The sequence below is a fragment of the Prionailurus bengalensis genome, chromosome A2 (assembly GCF_016509475.1).
Source record: "Prionailurus bengalensis isolate Pbe53 chromosome A2, Fcat_Pben_1.1_paternal_pri, whole genome shotgun sequence".
Lineage (NCBI taxonomy): Eukaryota > Metazoa > Chordata > Mammalia > Carnivora > Felidae > Prionailurus > Prionailurus bengalensis.
This window is the reverse complement of record NC_057348.1, coordinates 166245501-166270698: the sequence shown is the minus strand read 5'-3', so window position 1 is coordinate 166270698 and position 25198 is coordinate 166245501. Positions and strand designations below refer to the sequence as shown.

The following is a 25198-nucleotide window of genomic DNA, read 5'->3' as shown; positions in this document are numbered from 1 at the left end:
CTAATAATTACACGGCATTGCAGGCAAGTTGTAAAAACAGTTAGGGGTTCAAAAGAAAGACTGGAATAAAGTCTAGATTCACATCTGCAAGGGCTCTAATCAGAGAGAAATGGAATTGGAGGCAGCAGTCTCATCAAACATGATTTGCATGAAATGCCATATAAAACACATCCAGGACGTTGTCAATCAGCAGCACCTGATACCACACGCGTGCTCCACGGGCACAGAGCTCCCTGGGACCTACCTGCACGGCACTGTCACTGCACAGTAAGCACAGATGGAAATCAAAACCTAAAAATGAACGTGATTGCTCAGAAGACTACTTGAAACTCATCAGCAGTCTTTTTTTTAAACATAATATTTAGTTTTAATTCAAACTAGAGTCCCTGAAAAATTATTCAGCAGCCAAAGCACTTGGTATTGAAGTGGCTACCCTGAAATACCAGCATTCCCCCAGTACATCGATTCAGAATCAATGACTGAATAGGTGTTTAAAACCCCCTCGGTCAAGAATCTTTACAACGTGCGTCACTCGGGGGTTAGCCATACGCTTAAAAACAGCAATTGCACGGACACCTAAAACAAATTAGGTCAGCCAAATCTCAAAGCGACACTTTAAAAGATTATCAACCGACATTCTAGTGTTACTTTTCTAAGTGGGCAAACATTAAAAACAATAAACATCACTTCGAGGATAAATACGTAACTGGACAATATAGTTATGGGCCAAGAAATACTCCAAACTTTCCATCAGTGACAAAAACGTCAGCCTTCGTGGAAAGAGACACCAATCAGACTAACAAGTAAAAGAGCCTTTGAAAACGAGCACAGAACTCACAGACACAAAGACAGGCGCTCACCCGCAGGGCGGTGCACCAGCGTCCCGACCCCACCGCCCCACCAACACCACGAAAGGAAACCACGACCGTCTGTGGGGCAACACTCGAGCCTTCACACGAGTGAAAATGCTTCACGAGAGGAGACGGACGGTAGGCGGCTGGGCGGCAAGACCGGACGCAGCACGAGAGCTGGGGCGGAGGGAGGGACGGCCAGCGGCGGCTCCTGTGCCCATCAGCTCCTGTGAGTGGCCACTGCTCCGACGGCCGAGACGCGTTTTACACGTGGCAGAGTCACATCGCGGGACAAAAATGAGGACGAAGAGAATTCGTTCTCTGATGACGCTGCCGACCGAGTTACGTTTACATTTCAAACAAAGGTTCAGAAGACCGACCGGAAAAAAGAAAACAGTCTGGGAATTAAAGTTTGGGACAAGAAATGTTCTAGAACGCAGCACTAACAGCTGTGTCCGTGGCTAAAATTAAATACACGGATCTGATTCTTAGGTGGAAACCTAAATTACAAAGCACATCACCGAGTTCCATAAATGAGGGAACCGCGGGTGGGGGCTGGGGGGGGGGGGCAGCCCATCGAGACACCAAGACGGACACGACCACAGAAAGGCACCTCGATGTCAAGAGCTAAAACGGTATTTTCCAAAAAGATCAAACATAGGGAAGCTTTTCTTACGATATTTGTTACTTTGACATTCAAATCTTTGCTTTAAAAACTGTTTAAATTCCCTAAATAAAATTCATCAACAGGACATAAAGATATTAGTTTTGCTACTAAATCAAGCATAGCTAAGAATACCATATTTTGGCCTAAGATTTTAGTTTTTAAAAATAATTTTAACGAATCCTATGAAAAATAGGTTTAATATTAGGCTGTCTAGAGTTCTGATTTTTTTAATTAAGAATTCAAGGTATTATCACTTAATACAATTTGCAGGCATACTAGTTCTAAATTAAGAATTTCTCAAGGTTTCATAAAATTGTCAAACAAAATGGACTTTTAAGAAAGTAAAGCTTGCCACTGTTGGGGAAGAGAAGGAATACCTCAGCATTAATACTAACTGGATACTAACTCCTTTAAAACTTGGAAATCTAGGGGTGCCTGGGTGGCTCGGTCGGTTAACTGTCCACCCGACTTCGGCTCAGGTCATGATCTCAGGGTTCACGGGTTCGTTGAAGCCCTGCGTCAAGCTCTGAGCTGTCACCTGGAGTCTCCTTCGGATTCTGCGTCTCCCTCTCCCTCTGCCCCTCCTCCTCCGCCGGTGCTCTGCCCCACCCCCTCACAAATAAAAGAAAACATTAAAAAAAATTAAAACTTGGAAATCTAGTGGTACTTCTACTGACTGCCTTTTTTACTCTTTAGTCCATCAAGTAGAGCTTAATTCCTATATACTTATATATTTAAATGAGCATGATATAATGCACGTTATGTATCAATGAAAACAAGTAAAAAATTAAGTAACACAGCGCCTCTCTACACAACTCATTTTATGTAGGGTTCATCATTACCTGAATCAGTAGACTTCCTCGGCACACAAAAAGATCTGAATCACAGAAATGTACTGAGCAAAGGGAAGTCCACTGTAATCTCGTCTCTCCCCAGCCTAAGCTCCTCTAATGAACCCCCACTGTCCCCAGGACAGGTGGCGCTCCTGTTGACAGCTTCATACCGCTCGCTCGTGTTTCAGGACAACCCGACCCGTGTCTGCAGATCAACTTCTGCACGGAGTCCTGCTCCTCCTGTGCCCAGGAGAAGTGGCCGAGCCCTGGGCCTTGTTCACGGAAAGTGGGGACGCAGAGTGACTGAACGAGTGACACAGCAATCCTATACTGAGTTATAAGACTACAGGGAACTTCACTTAGCTCAGATTCCTGTGATTCAGATCTTTTTTGTGTGCCAAGGAAGTCTATGATTCAGAAAGACTCCATGAGGATTCTGAAGTCAGGTTTCCTAATGCGAATGTTATACCAACAGGGGGGTGGGGAGGTGGAGAGGAGAAGGCAGGAGGCAGGAAGAGTGTCATTTTACAAAGTAAAATTCAGTTTAGCAAAAGTTAATAGGACAGCCCCCAGGGCACACCACCACCACCACTAGGAAATCTCCCAGGGGCTCTGTTAGAACACAGCAACACTATCCCCACTGATTGCAGAATTTTACTCTGGTCACAACTGGCTTATATCGCTATGCTGATCTGTTTTATGGTTTGGGACTAAGCACTAGGCAGAGGCGCGAGGCATAAAGGAGAAACTCACATGTTCACAAAACTACATTTACACAGACAGCAACCAAGTTTAGTCCAGTAGTAGAAAAGGAAAAAAAAAAATTTATTCAAAAAAGATCTGGTGTACGTAAAAAAACAGCAGATGGCCCAGAGTTGGTCTCCATTCCTAATATTTTAATGAACTTTTAAAAACATACTGCCTCTAGTATATTTCTGATTTTTTTTTAATTTTTAAGTAATTTCTACACCCAACATGGGGTTCAAACTCACAACACTGAGATCAAGTCACATGCTCCAACGACTGGGCAAATCAGGCACCCCACCTCAAGTGTATTTTTTAAAAACAGATTCCACATCTGATTACTTTCCCTAAGGAAGATTGATTACAGAAACAAGACCATAAGTTCACCGTAAATTCAGCTTAAGATCTAGCATTTGGGGCTTAAAGAAAGACACAATACACGCTAAATAACAATAAATAACTGAGCTAAAGAAAAATCTCTCCTCTCATATCATACACATGACTAATCTGTACCCAACTATTTCCTATAGCCCATACATACTTTCCATCTCAAAAACAGTAACAAAACAAAACTGACATGTTGCAGAAACTTTTCCAAAAGCAATTCAACAGTACTCACTACCCTCAGCGCCCTGTAACAGTACTCATGACCCTCAGAGTACTATATATATATATACATTCAGTTTCAGGGTGCCCAGCCGGCTCAGTCAGTGGAGCTTGTGACTCTTGATCTGGTGGTTGTAGGTCCAAGCCCCATGTTGTGTTTAGAGATTACTTAGAAATAAAATCTTTAAAAAATAAATTAATAAGTTCAATTTACATAGAAACTGTCTATTATCCGCTTATAATATCCTCCAGTATCATGCACTTTGCTTCTTCTAGGAGAGGATACAATCACATTTGCACAATTGAAAAATACAAGGAGCGCCTGGGTGGCTCAGTCAGTTAAGCGTCCGACTTCGGCTCAGGTCATGATCTCACGGTTTGTGGGTTCGAGCCCCGCATCGGGCTCTGTGCTGACAGCTCAGAGCCTGGAGCCCGCTTCGGATTCTGTGTCTCCCCCTCTCTCTGCCCCACCCTTGCTCATGCTCTGTCTCTCTCTGTCTCAAAAATAAATAGAAACATTAAAAAAAAAATTTTTTTTAAAGAAAAATACAAGTAGATGAAAACTGCAATTACTCTAATTTTATATTAGTAAACACATTTTTATAAAAATATCAATTACATACAATATTGCTGTTTTTAACTAGCTTTTAGAACGTTATGAGTCACTTAAAGGAAAAATTAGTTAATATAAGGGAATAAAACCAGTAAGAATCAGTTATAGAAACCATGCCATAATTCATAAAAAACTACAAATCAAAGAGGTTTCTAAAAAATACTCTGAATTTTAACTACTGATTGTATTTTTGAATCATTATCTGCCTATACACCTAGAACCTTCATTAAAACCTTTCTGTTAAGTGCCTTCTATAAACATGCTATCTACTTAAGTATCAAAGGTAGAGTCAAATACATCTTTTAGATATTTCCTGAAAATCCGATATAGTCTCAACAAAACTACATCTGTTTTACACACAAACGATATTAAAATTTTATGATCCAGTCCATTTTTCTTCGACATTGGTTTTACAAAGAACATATCTTCCTTGATTTAATGAAACCAAGAACTAACGACAACTCTAATCCAAAACTCAGACAGAACAATTTACTTAAACAGATACATTATTTAATGGACGTTATTCTTCTGGTTAGGATAAGCAAGGAAAGCACACTGCAGAGCGTGGAGTGGGAGAATGTGTGTGTTCTTTTAAAGAAAGTTGAAAGAGAAAAACCTTCATTTTAAAATATAAAGCCAATAGTTCATGAAGACTTTTGAGATTTGGGTTTTTTTTCAAACAAGCAGAGTTCTCATGAGTGCTCCCTAGAATCTCACACACGTGCCCACACGTACACAACTTCACACGTGTGTGCATGCACGTGTATGTGTGCACACACACACTCAAGGCCCTTTCTCACTGAACACAAGGCAATAATGAAATCAAAATGCATACTCTTTAACATGAAAAGCATTGCATGATGATCCTAATTCAACAATTTTACAGTCCAACCAAGTTAATTCCATTCTCAGAAATCCATTGGCGTGTAAGCTGTTAACAAACATTTCCCACTACAAAAACCATTGTCAGTATTTACAAACCTCGACCCTTATTTTGGTTGGAACCACCTGTATTTGCTGCGTTAGTATCTCTTAGTAAACGCATGCTCACCCCCTCAGACCAGGAGGAGCAGCTGCTACTCACAGGGAATCTCTGCGGCCCCACGGCAGGTCTCGGCTGGCTGGGAACTGGCAGCAAGGGCACTGTGGAAAAAACACCTTTTGTTACAAACATGGTTCACTTCACAAGCAAACCCACCAAAAAAGAAATGCGCCAAGTCTAGTATCAAACATGCATCATGCGTCAATTACACGTAACATACGAAGTTTACACTCGAGCTAAGTGCTTAGTGTTTTACGAGCCCATAAAAGGGAAAGAGAAAGCAGGACGCTTGTCCCCGTACACAGCATACGCAGAAGCTTCAATTTCAACAGGGAATTTCTATTTAGAATTAAAATGTTTTGCAATGAGAGAAGAGATTACTCCTCTAAAATAAAAAACGGCTTTTGTGTTTCACATCCATATCCAAGTTATCCAGACTATCTAATCCAATTACATTTTCTGACTCCAATCAAATACAAATTCAAATCTAAATCCTCTAGAATCATGAAAAAGAGGGAGGGAGGGAGGGAGGGAGGGAGGGAGGGAGAGGAGGGAGGCAGAGAAAGGAAAACACACATACCCATGGTACTGTTACAAAGAACAATCTATTAAACAATCTCCTATGCCAAGATTTTGTTTTTGGTTTGTGTTTTTAAACAAGCAGAACACTCCAACAGATCTATCAGAAGAACATGAAATCACATAATTCTCAAACAGACATTTTATAAAAGGGAAGAAGCCACGTGTTATACCCTGGGGCTAAATCAGGTATGTTTACACTATTTAAAAGGTATGTTACACTGGACTTGATTTTGAAGGGGGAAAAAAGAAACACCGCCCGAGCAGGGACTGCTACAGGGTAGCGTGCTGCATTTTTCATTAAAATGTGCAGCCACATACATCTAGTAAGCTCTCAGGCTGTCAGGTGTCATGGGCTGAGTTGTGCCCCCCTCCCCAAATGCATATGCCGAAGTCTCCGACCCTAGTACCTCCAAACGGGACCGCGTCTGGGCAAGGGGCCTTTAAAGAGGGGATTAAGGGAAAACGAGGTCATGTGGGTGGGCCTGGATCCAGTATGACTGGTGTCTTTATAAGAGGACAGACCACAGACACGCACACGGAACAACTGGCTACATGAGGACACAGAGAAAATAATGGTAGTAACAGTAACATCACATACCATATTTTTAGTTTAAGAAATGTCTGGTACACGAGAAATACACTTTTCCGATGACTTTAGAATTGGAACGCTAAGATCAATTTTATTCACTATAAATACTCAAGGAACTCTATATATTAAGACTTATGATGAGGGTCATACTTCCACAGGTCCAATTTAAAGTAATAGTGTGGGGTCACCTGGGTGGCTCAGTCGACTAAGCGTCCGACTTCGGCTCAGGTCATGATCTCGCGGTTCATGGGTTCAAGCCCCACATCAGGCTCTGTGCTGTCAGCACGAAGCCTGGAGCCTGCTTCGGATCCTCTGTCTCCCTCTCCCTAGGCCCCTCCCCTGCTTGCTCACTCTCAATCTCTCTCGAAAATAAATATATCTATATTTATATTGTGTGTGACAGAAAGAAACTTACTTCAATAAAATGCAAAATGGCTCAAGTCCTTCTGCTCCTTGAAAGCCTAATCCAATGAGTCAAAACTTCAAAATGAGAGGAGGTCAATTTGAGAGACTTTACGTAAAATAGGATGCAGCCCCCAACTCGATACGGCCTCCTACAAGGCACTGGGGGATAAATTGATTTATCTAGGGCAAAATATTAGACTATGAAATGGAGGAAGAAACAATTAGAGTATCTCTGACCTCAAAAGATTATAATGAAAGTGAAGAAGAAACTACGTATTAAACAACATAAAGATAATGGTTCTAAAATTAAGTGCCAAATACAAAGTACCCAGACTTTCAAGCCTATGTGCCACTTATTTTTAAACTTCAGATTTAAACATCAATTCCTATCGGATACCCAGATGCCTACCATACAGTGAAAAGATTAAAAAATTTAAGTCTCTTTAACGATCTCTGGGGAGAAATCTGATTATAATTAACAGATTCCTTACACAGAAGCCTTCTTTTTAGTCGGCCTTTTTTTTTTTTTCTTTTTAGTAAACGGTAAAAAGCAACAAAAAAGAAAGAAGGGAAAAAGAATAAAAGTTAACAGAGGAGCACATCTGAGAACACGTGATCAGAAACCCAGCGTGGAGAGAAGGCCTTGGTTTGCCAAGTGTCCCTCAGGAGCTCCGTGGTCCCCCGGGGCTCAAAAGCAGACAGTCACTTCCACCAGCTGCCTTCCTCTGCACCATGAGCACAAGATAACTGAGAACCTGCACTGCTAGCAGAACCTTGAACTTGGAATATTTGATATTTAACCTTTTTCTTTCTATTGACTAAACTGGTTGAGTTTTCGATTCATTACAACAGTTTTTAATAGGGTAAAGGCTGGAAAACAAGTTAAATTTCCATCAAAACTGGTTAATTATAATATGGTGGAACACCCCTCACCCTTGAGAATATGCACCATGAGGAAAAGATGTGCTTACGCTGTCACTTTCTCACGTGCCTTCCAACGGCCTAAGTCTCCGTGAACACAGGGCTAGTCTACGTCACACGCACAGCGGACGGCCTTGCCCTCCGGGAAGAGCCGTGGTTTCTACTTAAGCTCACTCGCTCACACTGAACGGACCATTCTTCGATGGTGTTCTGCGGGTACGCCAAGCTAGCAGTCTCTGCTCTCTCCCCACGCGGGCGTATCTCAGGATCGAAGGTGCGTTCAAGAGAAGGAACGCCGGCTCTATGGCACCCAGCTTCGCGTGGAAACTCTTCGGCTGGTTCTGAGCGCTGAAAAACTACTGTCAGAAAGCTGACCTCCTATCTGCCGAATCAGGAGCCGTGCGGTGCAAGGCCTGCGACTTTCCTACCTGAAGACACCTTGGAGTTTCCTTAGAGCTTCCCAGTCTGCACGTCTCACACTAGTGATTTTTATCAGGCTGAAGAGAATCTGTGCACCTTGCCAACTGCCAGGTCTGCGCTCGGCGTACACGAGGAAATACACGAAAACGGATGCGACCTCAGGAGAACCGTTCCGACAAATCAGACCGACGGCAGCTGCCTGTCTTGGGAAGCTGCTGTGGGAAGGGCTCTGTTACTGAGCCGTCCTCCCCCTTCCCACGGGCACAGCTGCCAGAGGAGCCGCGGGCGGCGCGCTAGGCACGGGGGCCACCGGGCTTCAGTGCCTTGAGGGCGCAGAATGCGGGCGGAGGCCGCCGAGAGATCCCAATATAAGGTGGGGGCGGGCAGAGGGTCAGTTGGGGGTCAGGGACGGGCTTGGACTCTGCCTCCCTGGCGTATGAAACAAGAGCAGTCTCTCATAACGCGGACCCCACGCCCTAGGCCAGCCTGCCCCCGTCACTAACACCGATGTCGCTCCAAGGGCACAGCACAGTCTCAGACACCTCCAGGCCGCTGGCCTCCTCCCACACATCAAGTCCTATCTTGGGCTTCTTTCCCCAACTTCTGGAACTCTGGGATTCCAAGCTCAGTGTCAGCAGAACGCACGGTGGCCTCAGCCCTCCCTGCTGTCGCTCAAAGGGAAGCAGAACGCTCCCAGGGACGGGCCACCTTCCTCCCTCGGGAGGGCGGGGTCCTTTGCGGCCGTCAGTGCTGTTTCGTCAGTGCTGTTTCGGAGCCCGGCGTGGGAGCTCACGTCGTCAGGGGAGTCACACGCCACACCCGCTGCTGTCGGGCTCCCGTGTCCGGAGCTCAGCTCCCATCCCACCACGAAGGCACCGGCCCGCTCCTTCGTCTTGGCAGAGGCTGTGCTTCCTGCACCCTGCCTCTTGGGTCCCTGACTGCGGTCCCTCCACCTCACTGCGGCCACATCCAAGGCCCGGTCACGGTCAGTGACCCACTTTCCCGCAGTCCCTACGCAGCCCCTCCCGCGTCCCAGACAGTGACTCCACCTCCCTTCACTAGTTACGCGCAACGCCACCCTCTACTGCTCTGTCGACACCGCGACTCCAGCGAACGCGACACTGTGTCCACGCCACCCCACCACACTGCGGCCTGACTCCAGGCTCACGACCGCCCAGCCTACCACCCGGCACCCCTACCTGCCACGCCCCGCACATCCACTCCTCTACTCCCCTGGAGGGGGACTCCGCGTCTCGTCTCCCCGCCTCAGACCTGCGACGTTCCCTCACCCCCACCTCGTGGCTCTTCGCTCCTTCCAGCCCGCCCACGTCAGGGAAGAGCTCCAAGACCCCTCCACCGCTCCGCCCCCCACACCCCTGCACGCCCCCCCCCAGCCCCACCCCCACCACGGCCCTGCCTCTGGGCACTGGGTCCCGGCCGGGACGAGTCCCTCTCACCTGCATCGACAACTCTTCTCCTTCTCAACAAGCTGCTGGCTTTCCCATCTTAAAAGAAAACACCTTCTCTCCAGCCCACTTCCTCCTACCAGTTACCGTCCAACTTCTGTTTTAGCAAAACACCTTCAGAGGCGTCCAAGAGACGCCCTCCCCTGCCTGTGCCCCCACCTCAGCGAGGTGCGCGCGCACCTTCCCCGTCTCCCCACAACCACCCTCTCAAGACCCCCACGGCCCCTCCGCTGAACACAGTCGCCAGCCTGCGATCCCCATCTCCCCCCCCCCCACCTGCTCCGCCGGCAGGGCCCCTTCCGCCAGCCCCCATTGGCCACTCTCCTCTGAGGCTCATCCTCCATGACCTTCGGCTCCCTCCTCCCCGCCCTCTGCAAACCCCAGGTCAGACACCCCTCCTCTGGGCCTCTCACTGGACGCAGGCTCCAATCGACCTATGGGCCAACGACATACTTGGAGCCTCGGGCCCTGGTCCGGACTCTCACTCTGGCACGGAACATTTCACACGTCCACAGCAGGACTTTAGTCCTTCCCTGTCGCGGGTGATGGCCGATCCATCCCTCTGATTCTCAGACCCCCTGGGCACCATTTCTGCCTCCTTTCTCACAGCCGTGCGGTCCCTCCCCGTGTGCCACCAGCCCTGACCTGCATCACATTCGGCACGTGACTGCGCTCCACCATCGTGCCGGCGCCCCGTCCGAGCCCCTGTCACCTGTGACCTGGGTTAGTGTGGTCGCCTCCTCCCCCCTCGCCACCCTGCCGCGCTCTCCCTACAGAGCAGCGACAATGGTCCTCTCGTAACAGAAAGCGGGGCCCTGTCCTCCTCCACTCAAACCCCTGGTCACAGCCCCTACTGCTCAGAGGCGAAGCCGAGGCCCTCAGAACGGCCCGGGGTCTCACATGACCGGGGCCCCGCGTGTCTTCTCTGCTGTCATCAGTCCACTTGCGGCAGGCCATCTCTTTTGGGTTAATTCCACACACGAGGCTTGGCCTCATCCCGGATTCTCACTCGTCCCTCTGCCTGGAATAGCCTACCCTGAAACAGGGACATCACGGGCTCCCCGACCTCCTTCAACTCAGCTCTGTGACGAAGCTACCCGCGTGACCCCAGCTAAAGCCGCAGCCCACCCCAGGCCCTGGCTCCGCTCCACCTCTGTCCTCTGCCACGCCACGTTTAATGTTCCTGCCATTAGGTTTACTGCTTACTTCGTGTCCCTGTCCGCCGGAAAGCAAGATCACAGCCGCACAAAGCCTCCTCGGCTTCTCTCAGCGATAGATCTCAGATGTCAGAGACGGAGTGTGCGGAACAGATGCGCGAAGGCAGGCTCCGCGTCACCGGCTCAAAAGTAGCTTCCTAGCCTCAGGACACGTGTCCGCGACAGTAACACTCGAGGCGAGGCACTTCAAAATAACGCCTGAGGGACGCGGAGCAGGGCGCTCGCCACGCAGACGTTCCCACCGGGGAAATGATGAGAAACACCAACTCCGGCGTTCCCACAGCTACCTCTGCCGCCCCGGAAATTCAGAGGCCGCCCGGGGCTTTCCGCTAAGTCATAAAGTAAGAGGTACAGACGTTTCAGCAAATGAGTCTGGCCCGCCAAGCTGGCACGTGCCCGAGCGGGCGGGGAACAGACCCAAGAAGCCGGCTGGTCCTCGCATACCCGCCGGCGAGAACGACTCGGCCGCGGCACCCCGCGACGTCACCAGGGCGGGGGAGACACATACCTTGCACGGGCGTCACCACCGCCCCCTTGAAGTGGGGGTTTATGTGGATGTTCTTGGGCTGCTGCGGGGTCACCGGAGGAGGGGTGATCATCAGGCGCGGGGCCTCCATCTGGGGTGGCACGTGCGCCCCCTGGGGAGACGGGGCGTGCTGCGGGTGCTGCAGGGGCAGCAGGGGCTGCAGCGGCTGCTGCTGGAACAGGCTCCTGATGGGCTGCTGCTGGGGCGGCGGCGGCGGCGGCGGCGGCGGCTGAGGCTGCGCAGGGGGGATCAATCTTGGAGAGTGCGTCTGAAAACCACCACAAAGAAGACAAATGCACGGCAATCAACGTTTGGAAGAGAAGTAGAAAAAGGCTACTGCCCTATAGATCTGCGCGGACCCCAGCGTGAGAGCCACGGCTCACAGCGCTTCCCGGCTAACGGCGTGTAGGAAGCAGCAGGGCCGCGCTGTGCTGCCCGGGCCCAGGGAGGGGGCCGCTCGCAACGGGAATCCGTCCCGGGCACGCGGAGGGCAGCGGCGGCGGCCTCAAAGGGACTCTCGTGGATTCCAAAAGAACAACTTTCGGTGGAGCCACTGACGCTGCCCGGAGGCGAGCACCACGCGGCACACAGAGCCCAAGCCGCCCTCGGACCCCGCGGCCATGCGGCCGCTGTCCCCGGAGAGCGAAGAATTAAGTCGGGCGTGAGACACCGAGCTAGAAACGAGGGCTGTCCTCGGGGAGGACACAGGCCTAGCGAGAGCCTGACTCCCCTGCGGGGTGGGAGAGAGCTGAGAAGGTGGCACCTGCACCAGAAAGGAAGGAGGGAAAGAGGGGCGCCAGGCAGGGGACTCAAGGAACAACCCGGAAGCAGCAGTGGCGCAGACACGCCTGCTGGGAAACTCAGGAGACCAGGGCGGCCGCAGCCACGCACACCCAAGACGGGGGAAGGCCGGGGTGTGAAAACAGACTCTCGAGGCAGTCAAGCGTCTCGGGGTGATTCCATCCGACAGTCACGAGAGGAGGAAACCAGCGACCACGGCCGTGGCCGCCGAGCGCCGGGCCGACCCCGTGTCTCCGGCGCCTACCGAAAGGTCGGTACATGAAGTAAGCGGCCGATGCCCGACGTCGCCATCAAGTGGGTCCCCGTCACTGTGCTCTTCCAAAGCAGCTGGTGAGCAGCAGAGCCGGAAGTGGGGTCCGACAAGCGGAGTCCACGCGTCCTGCCTGTGAGCACCGGGCGGCCATGCCGCACACCGTGGAGGCCGTGAACTCCAGCTCCACACACATGGCGGCACACGCCACGTGCAGGATGGGGAATTACGGATGGGGACGTGGTGGACGTGGGACGGACGTGGGACGGAGCAGGCGGACCGCTCAGCAGGCCACGGCCGGAGCTGAGTGCAAGAAAAGGCCAGGGTCTGGCCAGCAGTAGGGAAGACACATTTCAGAGGAACGACGAGGATTCGGAAACCAGAGCGTATATGGCCTTGGTCTCAGGGAGGACTCTTCCAGAGAGAGACATTCCAGTGCTAGCCTGGGTCCTCAGCTCTCCGCGCTCCCGGCATCCAGAAGTGCTCCCTCTCGGGCCTCACGCCGCCGGGTGCTGGGCACACCCCTGCACTGTGAGTAGGGATCCAAGCCACCAGGGAATCCCCACGAGGAGCACGCTGACAGAGGCTCATGAGTCAGATCTGAACTGAACGGAGGACGGGCACCGTGCTGGCTCCTTCTTCACTCGAGAGCGTGAAGGGGTGCGAAGGAAATGGTGTGCTCTCATCGAGCGGAGCGGGGGGCCTGGGAGGCGCCCACGTGGAGGGGCACGGGGCAGAGCCAGGAAGCGCACGGAGGGGCTCAGAGCGCGCCAGAGGCGAGGGCTTGGGAGACGCAGGTGCGCACAGCGAGGGCAGGTGGCAGGAAGGACGCCGCCGCCCAGCAAGAGCTCTGACCAGGAGGAGGGCGGACGAGAGGACAGCTGAAGGGGGGAGGAGAGAGAGCACAGCGCAAGCCTCAGGCGCTCCTCCCTGAGGAGGAGCTCGCCGCGGACACCCAAGGCGCCAGGGCACAGCAGCCAGGAGGCGCAGGGGAGCAGTGACTCTGAGAGCACAGTCAGGAAGTGAGGAGAGCGGAGTCCAGGCGGCAAGGGACCGACCTAGGAGGAGACGGACTGACACAAAGCCACGAGCAAGCCTTTGACTCATTCTTCCCACAAGAGTCCAGACAGACCGCTCTGGGGTGCGAGAGTGAGCGGGGTCAAAAGCGCTCGTGGTCGCAGGTGGGAGCGAGCTCAAGTTCATCCCCGACAGCCCTGGTCTTCCCAGGACACGGAAACTTCACATCACTGTGACCAGGAGACGCGAGCACAGAGCTTCCAGCCCAGAGCACCATTAGGCCGAGCAGGGCCAGCCACAGGCCCGTCCCCAGCTCCCAGTGGGCTCCAGAGCTCTCCGTGGTCACGAGAGCTCTGGGGACACGACACCCCTGGCAAGGGCCCCGGTCCGTCCTCCACTCGGCTAGGGATGCGCAAGCGCTCCCAGCCCTGCTCGGTCGGCCCCTCTGAAGGACGAAGGATGCTGGCTGGGCACGCCTCCTGTCCGTGGGTGCGAAGTCACCTCTCCGGGATCACAGAGACACAGCTACACAAAAACAAATCTCCCGTGTGGCTGTTCCCCTCTCCCCCAAGGAGGCCAAAATCACTGAATTGGCTGTTGAATACATGGCAAGTGGAGGCTGGGGCAAGGATAAGGGATGGGGAAGAAAAAGAAATCAAGTCCAGCCTTTTTGCCATTGGAGAAGCTTAAGAACAAAACAGTTGTGTGAGCAAACAGCAGTTATTAACATCGTCAGCTTCTTTATGCTGTAATCAACCCACCTACCTCTCTCCCCTTCCTGCACCTCAAAACGGAAATTCTCATGCAAAAACAGTTAAGTTACCTCTTCTCCCTTGTTACATTTCACAAATGGATGCATGCTAACACTTAACAGTTCTACACAGAGGCAAAATGTGGCTTTCCCCTAAATTCAGATAAAAATGGAGGAGGGACATGTGGCAGGCACAGTGGACACATACTTGTATTAAGCAAATTTGTCCTTGGAGATTGGCTTCTGAAGGAAAGAGCCATCAAATCCTAAAGCGAACTAAAAGAACATAAAAATCACTTTAATCCTTCTTTACCTCTGCGATATCTCCTCTTTGAAACGCACAGGAAATTCAACTTCAGCTGAAATTACAAGTATGTGAGTATGGATAGCACAGGACACTTACTCTAAGAGAATCTGCTCCGATTTAAGGAGGAACCGAAGGGAAACAGTCGCCATTTTTATAAAATGAACAGTGCTACCTGGATTCTCCACGTACAGTCACTGTTTTGAGTGCGGGCACTCAGGACAAGCAGGGAGAGGACGGAAGCCTGGCTCCTCTGGGGCTCCTGTCCCTTGAGGACATAAGCCTCTCACTGCTTCTTCCTCCGTTAAGTACACAGTGATTTCTCACTGCCCGACTACCAGGAGGGGACGGAATTTATAAGGACACAGGTGAGAGCATACCATAAAGAAACTTTCGCCATCATTCCTCGCATTAAACTTTAAGTTCAGACTCGGTGATACACACAAAGTACGAAACCCACAAAGGCACATTTTCATTTGTTCTAACGTGTTGGGCTATCACAATAAAACCAAGAATTACCACGCCAGGAGGCTGCGTCGGAAGCAGGGCAGGTCTGTGATCTTTTATTCTTGCTCGCTCACTGCTCTCTCTCCTCTGGTCTCCCATTCCACGACACACTAAAGAGCTTCCTCTCCTTCCTCCCCGCCTCGAGCCATAGCGTCCCTGCTTATGCTGTCGCTCTCTCTCTTCGAACTCAAGCAACGCGGCTTTGGCTTCGGCTGAAAGCTCTATTTGAAAAGATGCATACGTGTTAGAAATCTTCAAACGGCCTAAACTCGATACACAGGGAGAAAACAGGGAAGACACACGGGACAAGGAAACCCCGAGACAGCAAGGGTCTCACCCACAGCAGGGAACTAAACCAGCAGCGAGCGGGGTTCAGCGCCCGGGAGACACCCGTTAAATGAGGACATGCTTTTCCCGGGGAGGAAGACACAAGGAGCCTCCGCCAAGTTCAAGTCTTTTCGTTGGAGACCACAAAACGGTGCAGAGGGGAGCTCAAAAGAAGGGCCTGAAGTTCGGTTTAACCATTGCCCTCAAACTGCCGCGGACACTTTCTCTTTCACGGACAGCAGACAACGCTGGGGAGGACCTGGGCCCACCAGGCCCACCCCAATACAATTTCTCAGTGAGACCCGCCCAGGTATTATGAATGCACCGTGGCACACAGACTCAAGATAGATTAAAAAAAATCAATCAATCAAATAAATTCCTGTTTGTTCTGATTTAAGCGGAACTATTAACGGCATCACTCGGAAATCAAATAATTAATCTCATACAGTGGAAAACTCATTTCATACGATCATTTCAGATTTATTTAAAGAGACCTTTACTCTGTGAAAAAAGGCTTACACCCACGCTGTCTGATATGGAAGCTATCGCAAATGAGAGCAGAGCCACAGAAGAAAAAAACCCACGAATGCAAACACCTGTGGGATGCCCAGGAGACCCTCACCTCTCTGACCACTGCTTTAAGGATATAAGAACATGGACGCTGGCCCTAAGAAACGTCAGCTGGCACCTTATTCTAAATCCCTAAAGGAGAAAAGCCGACTTACTCAAATATGGTTCCTTTATTTTAGAATACTACGTAAACTGTGGTACCTCACGTTAACAAATGTGTACCTTGTAAAGGTTTCACTGAATCCCGAGGGGCGTTCTTACTTACACCTTCTTCCAGAGTGAAGGACAAATTTTAAACATTACCAGCTTTAGCTCCTATCTCAGGTTCCATAATCATCTCCAAACTCTTCCAAAATCTCTTAAGCCACATTTCATTTTCTTGATATTGTTTCTATGGTATTCCCCCCCCCCTTCAAATAAATCTAGACCCCATTCAAAAGAAAACTTAATCTCTTCTTAACAAGCACAGACTTTTATTCTCATCTCGACTACATGACTGGTTCACATACACATTTTATGCGGTGAATCAGCAATTATTTTTCTAGTGGTTCTAAGTGTCAAGATTGATTTCACTATCCCCAGTAATAAAATGGTTTCAAATGACATCTTTAATCAGCAAGTAAAAATGCTTTCCTCCAATTGAGACAAGCTGTCACAAAAGGTCACCAAAATATGACAGGATGGAAATTACATTTGTAACTTCAACTGAAATGTTAATTTCCTCTTAAGTGTTTTCTGAACTATGTCCATATTCTAAAGTAAAGAGATAGAGTTCAATGTAACAAAGTTTTACACTGTATTGCCCTAAGATGTGCTTAGGGAAAACATCTGGGTACAAATAATTTTATAACAGCTGGATTAATACATAACGAGTCAACATTTGCAAAATATTGACAGCTTATTTGGCGAAATGGAAATAAATGATAGTCTGAATTTTTTTTACAAGAGAACTCGAACGAAGAAATTTGTAAAACCCTTGCTTGTAACACAAGGACCATCAAGTACCCTCCTGCTGGCACTATCAATCTTGGACTGTTTGTTATTAGATGAACATACTCTTTCCCACAGATCCTCTGCCTTAAGCCAAATTAACTACGGACTTTATTTCAAGAGAACATCACGTGGACATAAGAATGTTCTTTAGGCTAAAGCAATAAAATGTAATTTAACACATTACGTGTGCCAGCGAAACTTAGACTATTGCCAAATCTAGATGCCTACTCCTAGATTAATGGATAAAAGCAGGCCTAAAATAAATGTTGTCTTGCACGCACTGCTGTCCTGCTTCCCAGGAGACTCTCAGGCCCACCTCGGTCAGGCCAAAGGCCTGGCTGCTCTGAACCTCTGTGCTGAGGCTTTAGGAAAACCAGTCACTGACACCCACTGTCCAGAGGTGGCTTCTGACATTTCCATCCAAAATTTGTCAGCCCTTTACATACGTATGTTCTAGAAACCCTGCTCAGCTGGGTTTCCCAAGTGAGTGAGGCCCTCATACCCTACGGCATCCTCTGTGTGTAACGAGTGACATCTATCTGCTAAGCACACAGCTTTGTGCCACCCTCGGGGAAACTAAGAGAAGGTTTCGTTTCCAGAATGCTGGCTGAGCTCCTTGCTCAAGGTCGGAACCTACACGAAAGCCCAAACTCCACCTGAATTCCAAATCCACATCAATGACTATACACAAGGTTCTATAGCTGCCAGACTGTCATACACAGGAATCCAAGTTCTTCCCCATTTAGGGACGGCGCTACCTGTGTGAACACGGGAAAGACTAAGGGAGACCCACACCTTGTTAGGTTTTAGCGGGCACTGGCTGTCCACATGCAGCCCAAAGGGTCAGAAACAGGGGGGCCAGAGGACGATCTCATTCTTCTTTTTAGAGAGTGGAGTGTTCTCAACATTAATCAATTATATCACAAAATAATTTTTATTTGTATTAAAAAGGTTAAAGGACACCATTTGTCAAGAAATACATATTATAGGAAACAACATCTGGACTCTGGTAGCAAGATATTTTAATTCCATTACAAGGAGTGGGTGGACAGCATTATACAGTCAAATACATGTAAGGATTTCTGTACAGAACCTGCACCTGACGTCTCTCTCGCCAGGAGCACGCAGATAAACTGATGGGTAAAACACAAATACTGTAGCAGCTTCTCTTTCTCAATCAGTATTTTCTTATGCACAAAATTAACCTTTCGTTGGAGGAGGGGGATCAAGGTAATGAGAGCTCACTGTTTTAGAAAACCAATCTTTACATGGACAGAAAAGTCCCTTTGGTTCGGGGAATAAGCCTGAGTTAGGAAAAGCTCGTGTTTCAAACACTAAGCTTCCTTATGCAGGGCTCACAAGTGTGGAGCATTTAAGCACCATTTTCACCTACCTTAGCACCTGGCCGAATTTGCACAAACATACTTAAGCCTTATTTGTTAACGTTTAAAAGAAACGGTTAAATGTCTACACTGTTTATGCTGACGGCCCCTCTGCCTCCAAGGACTCCAGACTCTCTCCCCGCCGTATTTCAGGTCTCCGGCTTGCCTACCACTAACCCCTTCAGGCTCCATCTCTCAGGAGGTACAAATGACCCTGAAAACAGCAAAACGAGGCAAAGGTCCTGAGACACAGGAATTAAAGCGACACAGAGAGTGAGCACGAGCAGGCCGGACACCTCCAGATGTGAGGTCAGTGCCCGGGGCAGGTACAATGCAGAGAGAGGGCCCTGGCTGAGGCCGGGAGGTGGCCAGAGACATCAGGTTCAGGCAAGGATGCAACATTACCGATTCCTCCTGCTGAAGGATACACTGTGTTCTTCCCCCACCCTTCTGTTTTAAGACTTCCGCTCATCTCCTTTCACCCAAGGCCAAGTTCAGACCTTCCTTCTTAGAAAACTTATGTTGTCCTGCTTCAGACAAACTGGCAACTTTATAGCATAACTGGAGAAAAAGGCAGGGAACTCCTGGGCCAAAAGGTAGAGGAACTCAGAGGGGAAAGAAGCAGAGAACCCAAGAGTCTAGGGCAAGCTCTCCATAGAGCTCACTGAGTGAGGGAACATGGCAAGAGTGGCTCCCTCACAACTGTTAACCTGCACGCCTCGGGAGCTCAGTGTCCTCGTGCACAATTCACATCTGCCGCTCATGGACACACGCTCGTGTTTCCAACTAAAAAACGGCTGATAATGGTTTAAGAAGAAATAAACGTAGTCACTGGGGGTTAGCTTCCCGATTTTCATTTTGACCAACACCAGGAAGCAGGTGAACCCTGTCCTTCCACCCTCCCACCTGCCTCCTGGAATTCGGTACAAAATCCCAGTGGTTCTCAAAACCCGGGTTCCAGAACAGCAGGCGCAGCAGCACCTGGGAACTCAGCAGAAATGCAACTTTCTTGGACACCCCCTGAAACCTACCGCATCGCAAGAGCTGGGAGTAGGTCTAGGAATCTGTGTTTTAACAAGCCTTCTAGGTGATTCTGCTGCTCACTCAAATCTGAGAACCACTGCTTTATCTCTGCAATGGACACTGGAGAAAACAGTTGCGGGATAGGGTAGGGTCAGTGCTAATGAAGGCTCTCTGCTGGCCTGCAACGGCCTGCCGCAGACCTTCAAAAGCAGCGTTTGTTCAAAATGATTGTTCAACTGACTACGTCTGAACGATCTTATCTCCTCAAACACGGAGAGGAGTGGCAGACGGAAAAAGAAAACACAAAAACAGATGGTTATAATGACACTAACAGGTACAAAATACAAGCTGTCTAGTCCTGAATTAGCCCTAGCAACCTCGTGGTCTCAAGAGGGGTCAAAGGGCCGTCCCCACACACCTTCCCAGAGCCGGCCAGGAACGGCGTAACATGCACGAGAGTGGGTCTAGGCCATCGACTCCAAAAGAAAAGCTATTAAAAAAATAAGCAATCAAATATTTTATTCAAACATTTTTAATCCAGAAAACAGTCATTTTTGTAGAATGACTTTTACAGCACCATAACTCAGCTCTAACCTCACACAGACCGTCCACTCTCTGGACGGCCATGCATAATAATCTATAAAGTCAAAAAAAAATTTTTTTAACCTATTTAACTAATCATAATAGTACTATGGAGGAAGTTGAAATGGGAGTGAAGAAGGATGGGAGACAGGCAAAAAAAGTTACCCAAAGTTTCTGGAATGTTCCTTCTCTCTCTAGTTACATCTGAGAGCCTAATAATTGTTCCTTCTTTCCTTTCAGTTTTGAACCGCAATCGTCCAGATTCTTCATCATCATCATCTTCCTCATCGGATTCTTCTTTTACGTCCTTCTGTAGTTCCAAAGTCTCCATACCTCCCTACAATGCAGACACACAAAACAAAAACGGAGACTGAGTTCACATTCTTTTGAATTAAACACTGAAGCCTGATTTTATATATATAAGGTTCTTTATATTTCAGATGTAAAGATGCTGCAAAATGTTCTGTCACAAGGCCATGTGAAACCCTAAACCGATACGAGAAACAAATGACCTCAAACATTAAAAAACACGTTGGAAAGAGTTCAATTCTTGCTTGTAATTAACAGACAAACCCTATATATACTGTTACTTCTACTTCTGAGAGAAAACTCGCGAATTTCAAAAGTCCCTGCTGGCCTCAAGTCTGACCCAGACGCCAGCAAAAGTCCATGTATTCCTTAAACCAACACTGGAGCTTTAAGACTTTTGGGCACATGTCCCCCTGTGGAACTTACATTCCAGGAGAACCCACTCCTTTCCGGTCACACAGGCTCGATGCTTCCGGTAACTCCTGACCCCATCTGCCATGATTTCCAAACCTGTTGCTACGTTGCTTAGTTTTTCCAGCCTCCACCTGCTTCCCCCCTGCGCTCTCACCCTAGTGCTTCACTCCACCATCCAGGGTCTGCATCGCCGCCTCTGGCCCGGATTTTACTGCAACAACACAACTTTTTTTTTTTCCCAGTCACACTGAAACCAGCTTTTATCTCCTATTTTATTATGTCAGTATTCCCACAAAAATACTGCCTAATCTGGTCCCAACTGAAAGTCATTTCTTCATCAACAGTTCTTCCTTTATCACAAATGTTCCTTTTATGCCACTGATCACTTCTGACCTTTTACTTGGTCTCAGTGACCTACTGGGAGAGAATAAGACAGGTACTTATTGAGTGTCAGGTTCACACAAATGCTTTTTGTAAACACAAGAAAACAGAACTTGCCCCTCTATTCTCATGATTCGTTATTTTAAACGTGCTTTACTCTTAACAGAAACAAAAATGAACTGCCTCATTAGAAAATGCGCAAGAAAAAATTTAACATAAACCCAAAAGACAACTGTTTTATATTCTCCTCCCAACATTTTCCATGAAAAAAGGTCAACTACAAATGCACGTACTCACTGCTGTGAATACTGCAAGTCTCTACACACCTTCAGAAGTTCAAATGCCTGAAGATACAATGACGAATGTATGACTATATATTTTTTTTTTTTCAACGTTTATTTATTTTTGGGACAGAGAGAGACAGAGCATGAACGGGGGAGGGGCAGAGAGAGAGGGAGACACAGAATCGGAAACAGACTCCAGGCTCCGAGCCATCAGCCCAGAGCCTGACGCGGGGCTCGAACTCCCGGACCGCGAGATCGTGACCTGGCTGAAGTCGGACGCTTAACCGACTGCGCCACCCAGGCGCCCCGTATGACTATATATTTTAAGCCTGATGACAGTGACGCTACCTTTCAGTACTCTGACATTTAGTATAGCACGGAATCTTAAAGCACCAAAGTCTTGGTATTTTGTCGGTTTGATATTATTCCCGCCTTCCTGAATATCTGAAACCAATGAGTAACACTTGCGAAGGGCCCAGCTGGGCCTGGGCGGCACTCCACTCCACTCAAGGGTAAGCTCACAAAGCGCTCTTCTCCTCGTCCGTCCGTAGGCTCCAGAGCAGTGCTTCTCAAATGTCATGTCCACACCCATCACTGGGAACCCGGTTCTGATGCAGATCATGACTCCACAGGGGGGCCTGAGACTCTGAATTTCTAACATGCTCCACGTGAAGCCAACACGCTTCACAGACCATGCTTTTTGAGTAGCCAGGCCACAGAGGAGGGAAAGGAATGGCCACCAATAAAGCAAAGATTCCATTTATTACAAGAGTCATTCCTAATTCAACCATTAACAGTAATTTCAGTTTAAAGAACTTCCAACCAGTTCAATGCACAGCATGACAATACGAAGCTAATAAAGGGTATTCTGCATCCAAATCTCCACCTTAAGAAATCTCAAGAGGGGCGCCTGGGTGGCGCAGTCGGTTAAGTGTCCGACTTCAGCCAGGTCACGATCTTGCCGTCCGTGAGTTCGAGCCCCGCGTCGGGCTCTGGGCTGATGGCTCAGAGCCTGGAGCCGGTTTCCGATTCTGTGTCTCCCTCTCTCTCTGCCCCTCCCCCATTCATGCTCTGTTTCTCTCTGTCCCAAAAATAAATAAACGTTGAAAAAAAATTAAAAAAAAAAAAAAAAAAAAAAAAGAAATCTCAAGAGAACAAGGATGACTGGAAAAGTCTTTCTTTGAAGCAAATCCTAAAACCCACCAACAAATCGAGTCTATGACCCAGCATTTCGCATTCCCAGGTATTTATCCAAGAGAAATGATCATTTATGTGCATGTAAAAACCTGCAGGAAAATATTTACAGCTCTCTTTTGGGTCAGCAAAACTGGATCGACAGTAAGTGAATGGACACATAAAGCGGGTCCATTCAATGCTCCTGAGCCCTAGCAAGGAATGAGCTACGGACAGACACCTGGGGTGAGGTGGCAAAGGTGTGCGGGATGGGAGAGGCCAATCGCGATATACTGCGACAAGTCCGCTCACAGGACGTGCTCCAAGAGAAAACATTATACTGGTTGCCAGTGGTTAGAAACGGAGGGAAGGCAGGACTACAGAAGCACAGCATTAAGTTGGTTTTCTGAGCAATGGAATTTCTAGAACGCAAACTTGTGGTACAGGTGTCCAATCAAGCCGGGAACTACATCAAGGACTACACAAGCCCTGAAGTGGCTTCGCCTGCCTCAACTACAGTGCATTTGACAACCTTCACTAAACTGGACTCGTGCCTTCAGGCACTGGTTGCTGCCTGTTACTCTAAATACTGGGCTCAAGAAAAAGAAAAGGAAAAAGCATCTCTTTTAGCCATATGATTTACAGAATTAAATAACCAATCTGCCAAAATGCTGACTTTCTGGACAGTTTTTGACAAGGACTATCTAGTATTCCATTCATAGGAAGGGTGGTGTTGGGTGACAAACAATAATCAAGTTATCTTAAAATTTTATTGTACAAGAAGTTAAATAATTGTGTATCTGTGATCTTATTAGGCTCTGCCAAAAGTACTCAAAGGTTTAATTTTAGCTACTTAATTATGATGAAAAGCTGAAAGCCATAATTGTGACTCTTAGCAGAGGGTACACATTAAAACCACTGTGAAAGCTCTTCAGAGACAGACAAGTCAGAATCTGATCACATTCCGCTGTCCCTTGAACCACACAGGTGGGAAATGCACAGGTCCACGTATATGTGGATTTACTGGATGAATACAGTACTATAAACAGATCTTCCTTATGGCCCAATGCGAGGCTTGAACTGACAACCTTGAGATGAAGACCTGAGCTGAAATCAAGAGTCAGGCGTTTAACCGAATGAGCGACCCAGGTGCCCCTCCTTAAGATGTTCTTAATAACATCTCTTTCCTCCAGCTTGCTTTATTATTAATTATAGCATATAATACACATAACATATAAAATAGGTGCTAATCAACTATTTCTGTTACCAGTAAGGCGCTTGGTAGCTAAGTTCTAGGGGATCCAAAAGTAAAAGTTATATGCAGATTTTTGACTGAGTGGGGATGAGCACCCCTAACCCCAGCATTGTTTAAGGGTCAACTGTATACATAAACAATTAGAAAGTCGAATTCTGGCAAGACCCAGACCTGCATATTTTTTAAGCTCTCCAGCTAATTCTGAAATGAACCTGTGATCTCTCAGTGTCTTGAAAGAAAATTCAGTATTCGATCCCAAACCCAAGGGGAAAAAAACAGGCAGTTCTCTGAAACAGGGGTGGGGGGCTTGGGAGTTGGGAGGGTGGAGAAAAGTATACAGAACACGGTTTTTAAAAAACTTCCCAGAAGTTTTTAATCCTTACAGAATATTTGATAGAGAATTCTTCATTATATCATGAAATACACATACAAATCAAATTCTAATTCTACCAACAGTGAAAATTTACAAGTTGGAAAGATGGAGCAAATTGTGCAAAAATTAAGAAAATTACAGACCAATATCCTTCATAAATACAGACATAAAATTCCTTAAAACAATAAAAGCACATGGAATCCAGCAAAATATAAAAAGGAAAATACATCAGAACCAAGTGAGGTTTAGCAAGAGCCAGAAGCACAAGGCTGATTTAACATTCAAAACACTCAATTAACACATCTTGGAGATGAATTCCAAATTCCCCGCAGATAGCCCCCCTGCCCCAAGCCCTCCTCCGGAGGTGGAACTTCAGGCCTTCCCCACACCTTGACAGGTGACCACGCACCCTTAGGGACTTGCCTCCAAAGAACAGAGCGGGGCAAAGGAAAGACAGCACTTCACAGACCTACCACCCACCATGGCAAACCTGACCCGACCACACAATCAAGGCTAACACTGCCAGGGAGGTCCTGTACCCAGTGGTGTGACAGAGGAGAAGGGCATCGGACCTCTGTGATATTCTCTCCAAAATCCCTGAACTCCAGTCTAATCATGAGGAAAATACCAGACAGGCCCAGACTGCACACAGTCTACAGGATACCTGGCCAGGTCACCTCTTTAGACTGTCACAAACACAAGTCGAAAGTTGCAAAACACAAGGAAAGACTGACAAACTAACACAGACCGGAGGAGACACAACAGTGTGGTCCCCTGGACCGGATCCCGGAACGGAAAGAAGTCATTAATAATTAAAAATTTGTGTAATGGAAATAAAGTCTGGAGTATTGGTAATATAGTTTTTTTAAAAAGTCAATTTAATTCACGTTAATAAACGAAAGGAGGGGCGCCTGGGTGGCGCAGTCGGTTAAGCGTCCGACTTCAGCCAGGTCACGATCTCGCGGTCCGTGAGTTCGAGCCCCTCATCAGGCTCTGGGCTGATGGCTCGGAGCCTGGAGC

The 25198-nt window shown here is 48.1% G+C and overlaps 1 protein-coding gene across 5 annotated transcripts in view; it reads right to left on the bottom strand.

Annotated features, from left to right (window-relative positions):
* The window catches only part of RBM33 (RNA binding motif protein 33), a 140161-nt gene that overhangs the window by 58649 nt on the left and 56314 nt on the right, over positions 1-25198 (bottom strand). For all 5 annotated transcript variants that reach the window (XM_043590478.1, XM_043590479.1, XM_043590481.1 and 2 more), the window contains 4 exons: positions 20155-20326; positions 15125-15333; positions 11465-11750; positions 5399-5457 (listed from right to left, as the gene is read on the bottom strand). In XM_043590478.1, the coding sequence (XP_043446413.1) occupies positions 5399-5457; positions 11465-11750; positions 15125-15333; positions 20155-20326 (726 nt within the window). The remainder of the gene's footprint in view (positions 1-5398; positions 5458-11464; positions 11751-15124; positions 15334-20154; positions 20327-25198) is intronic.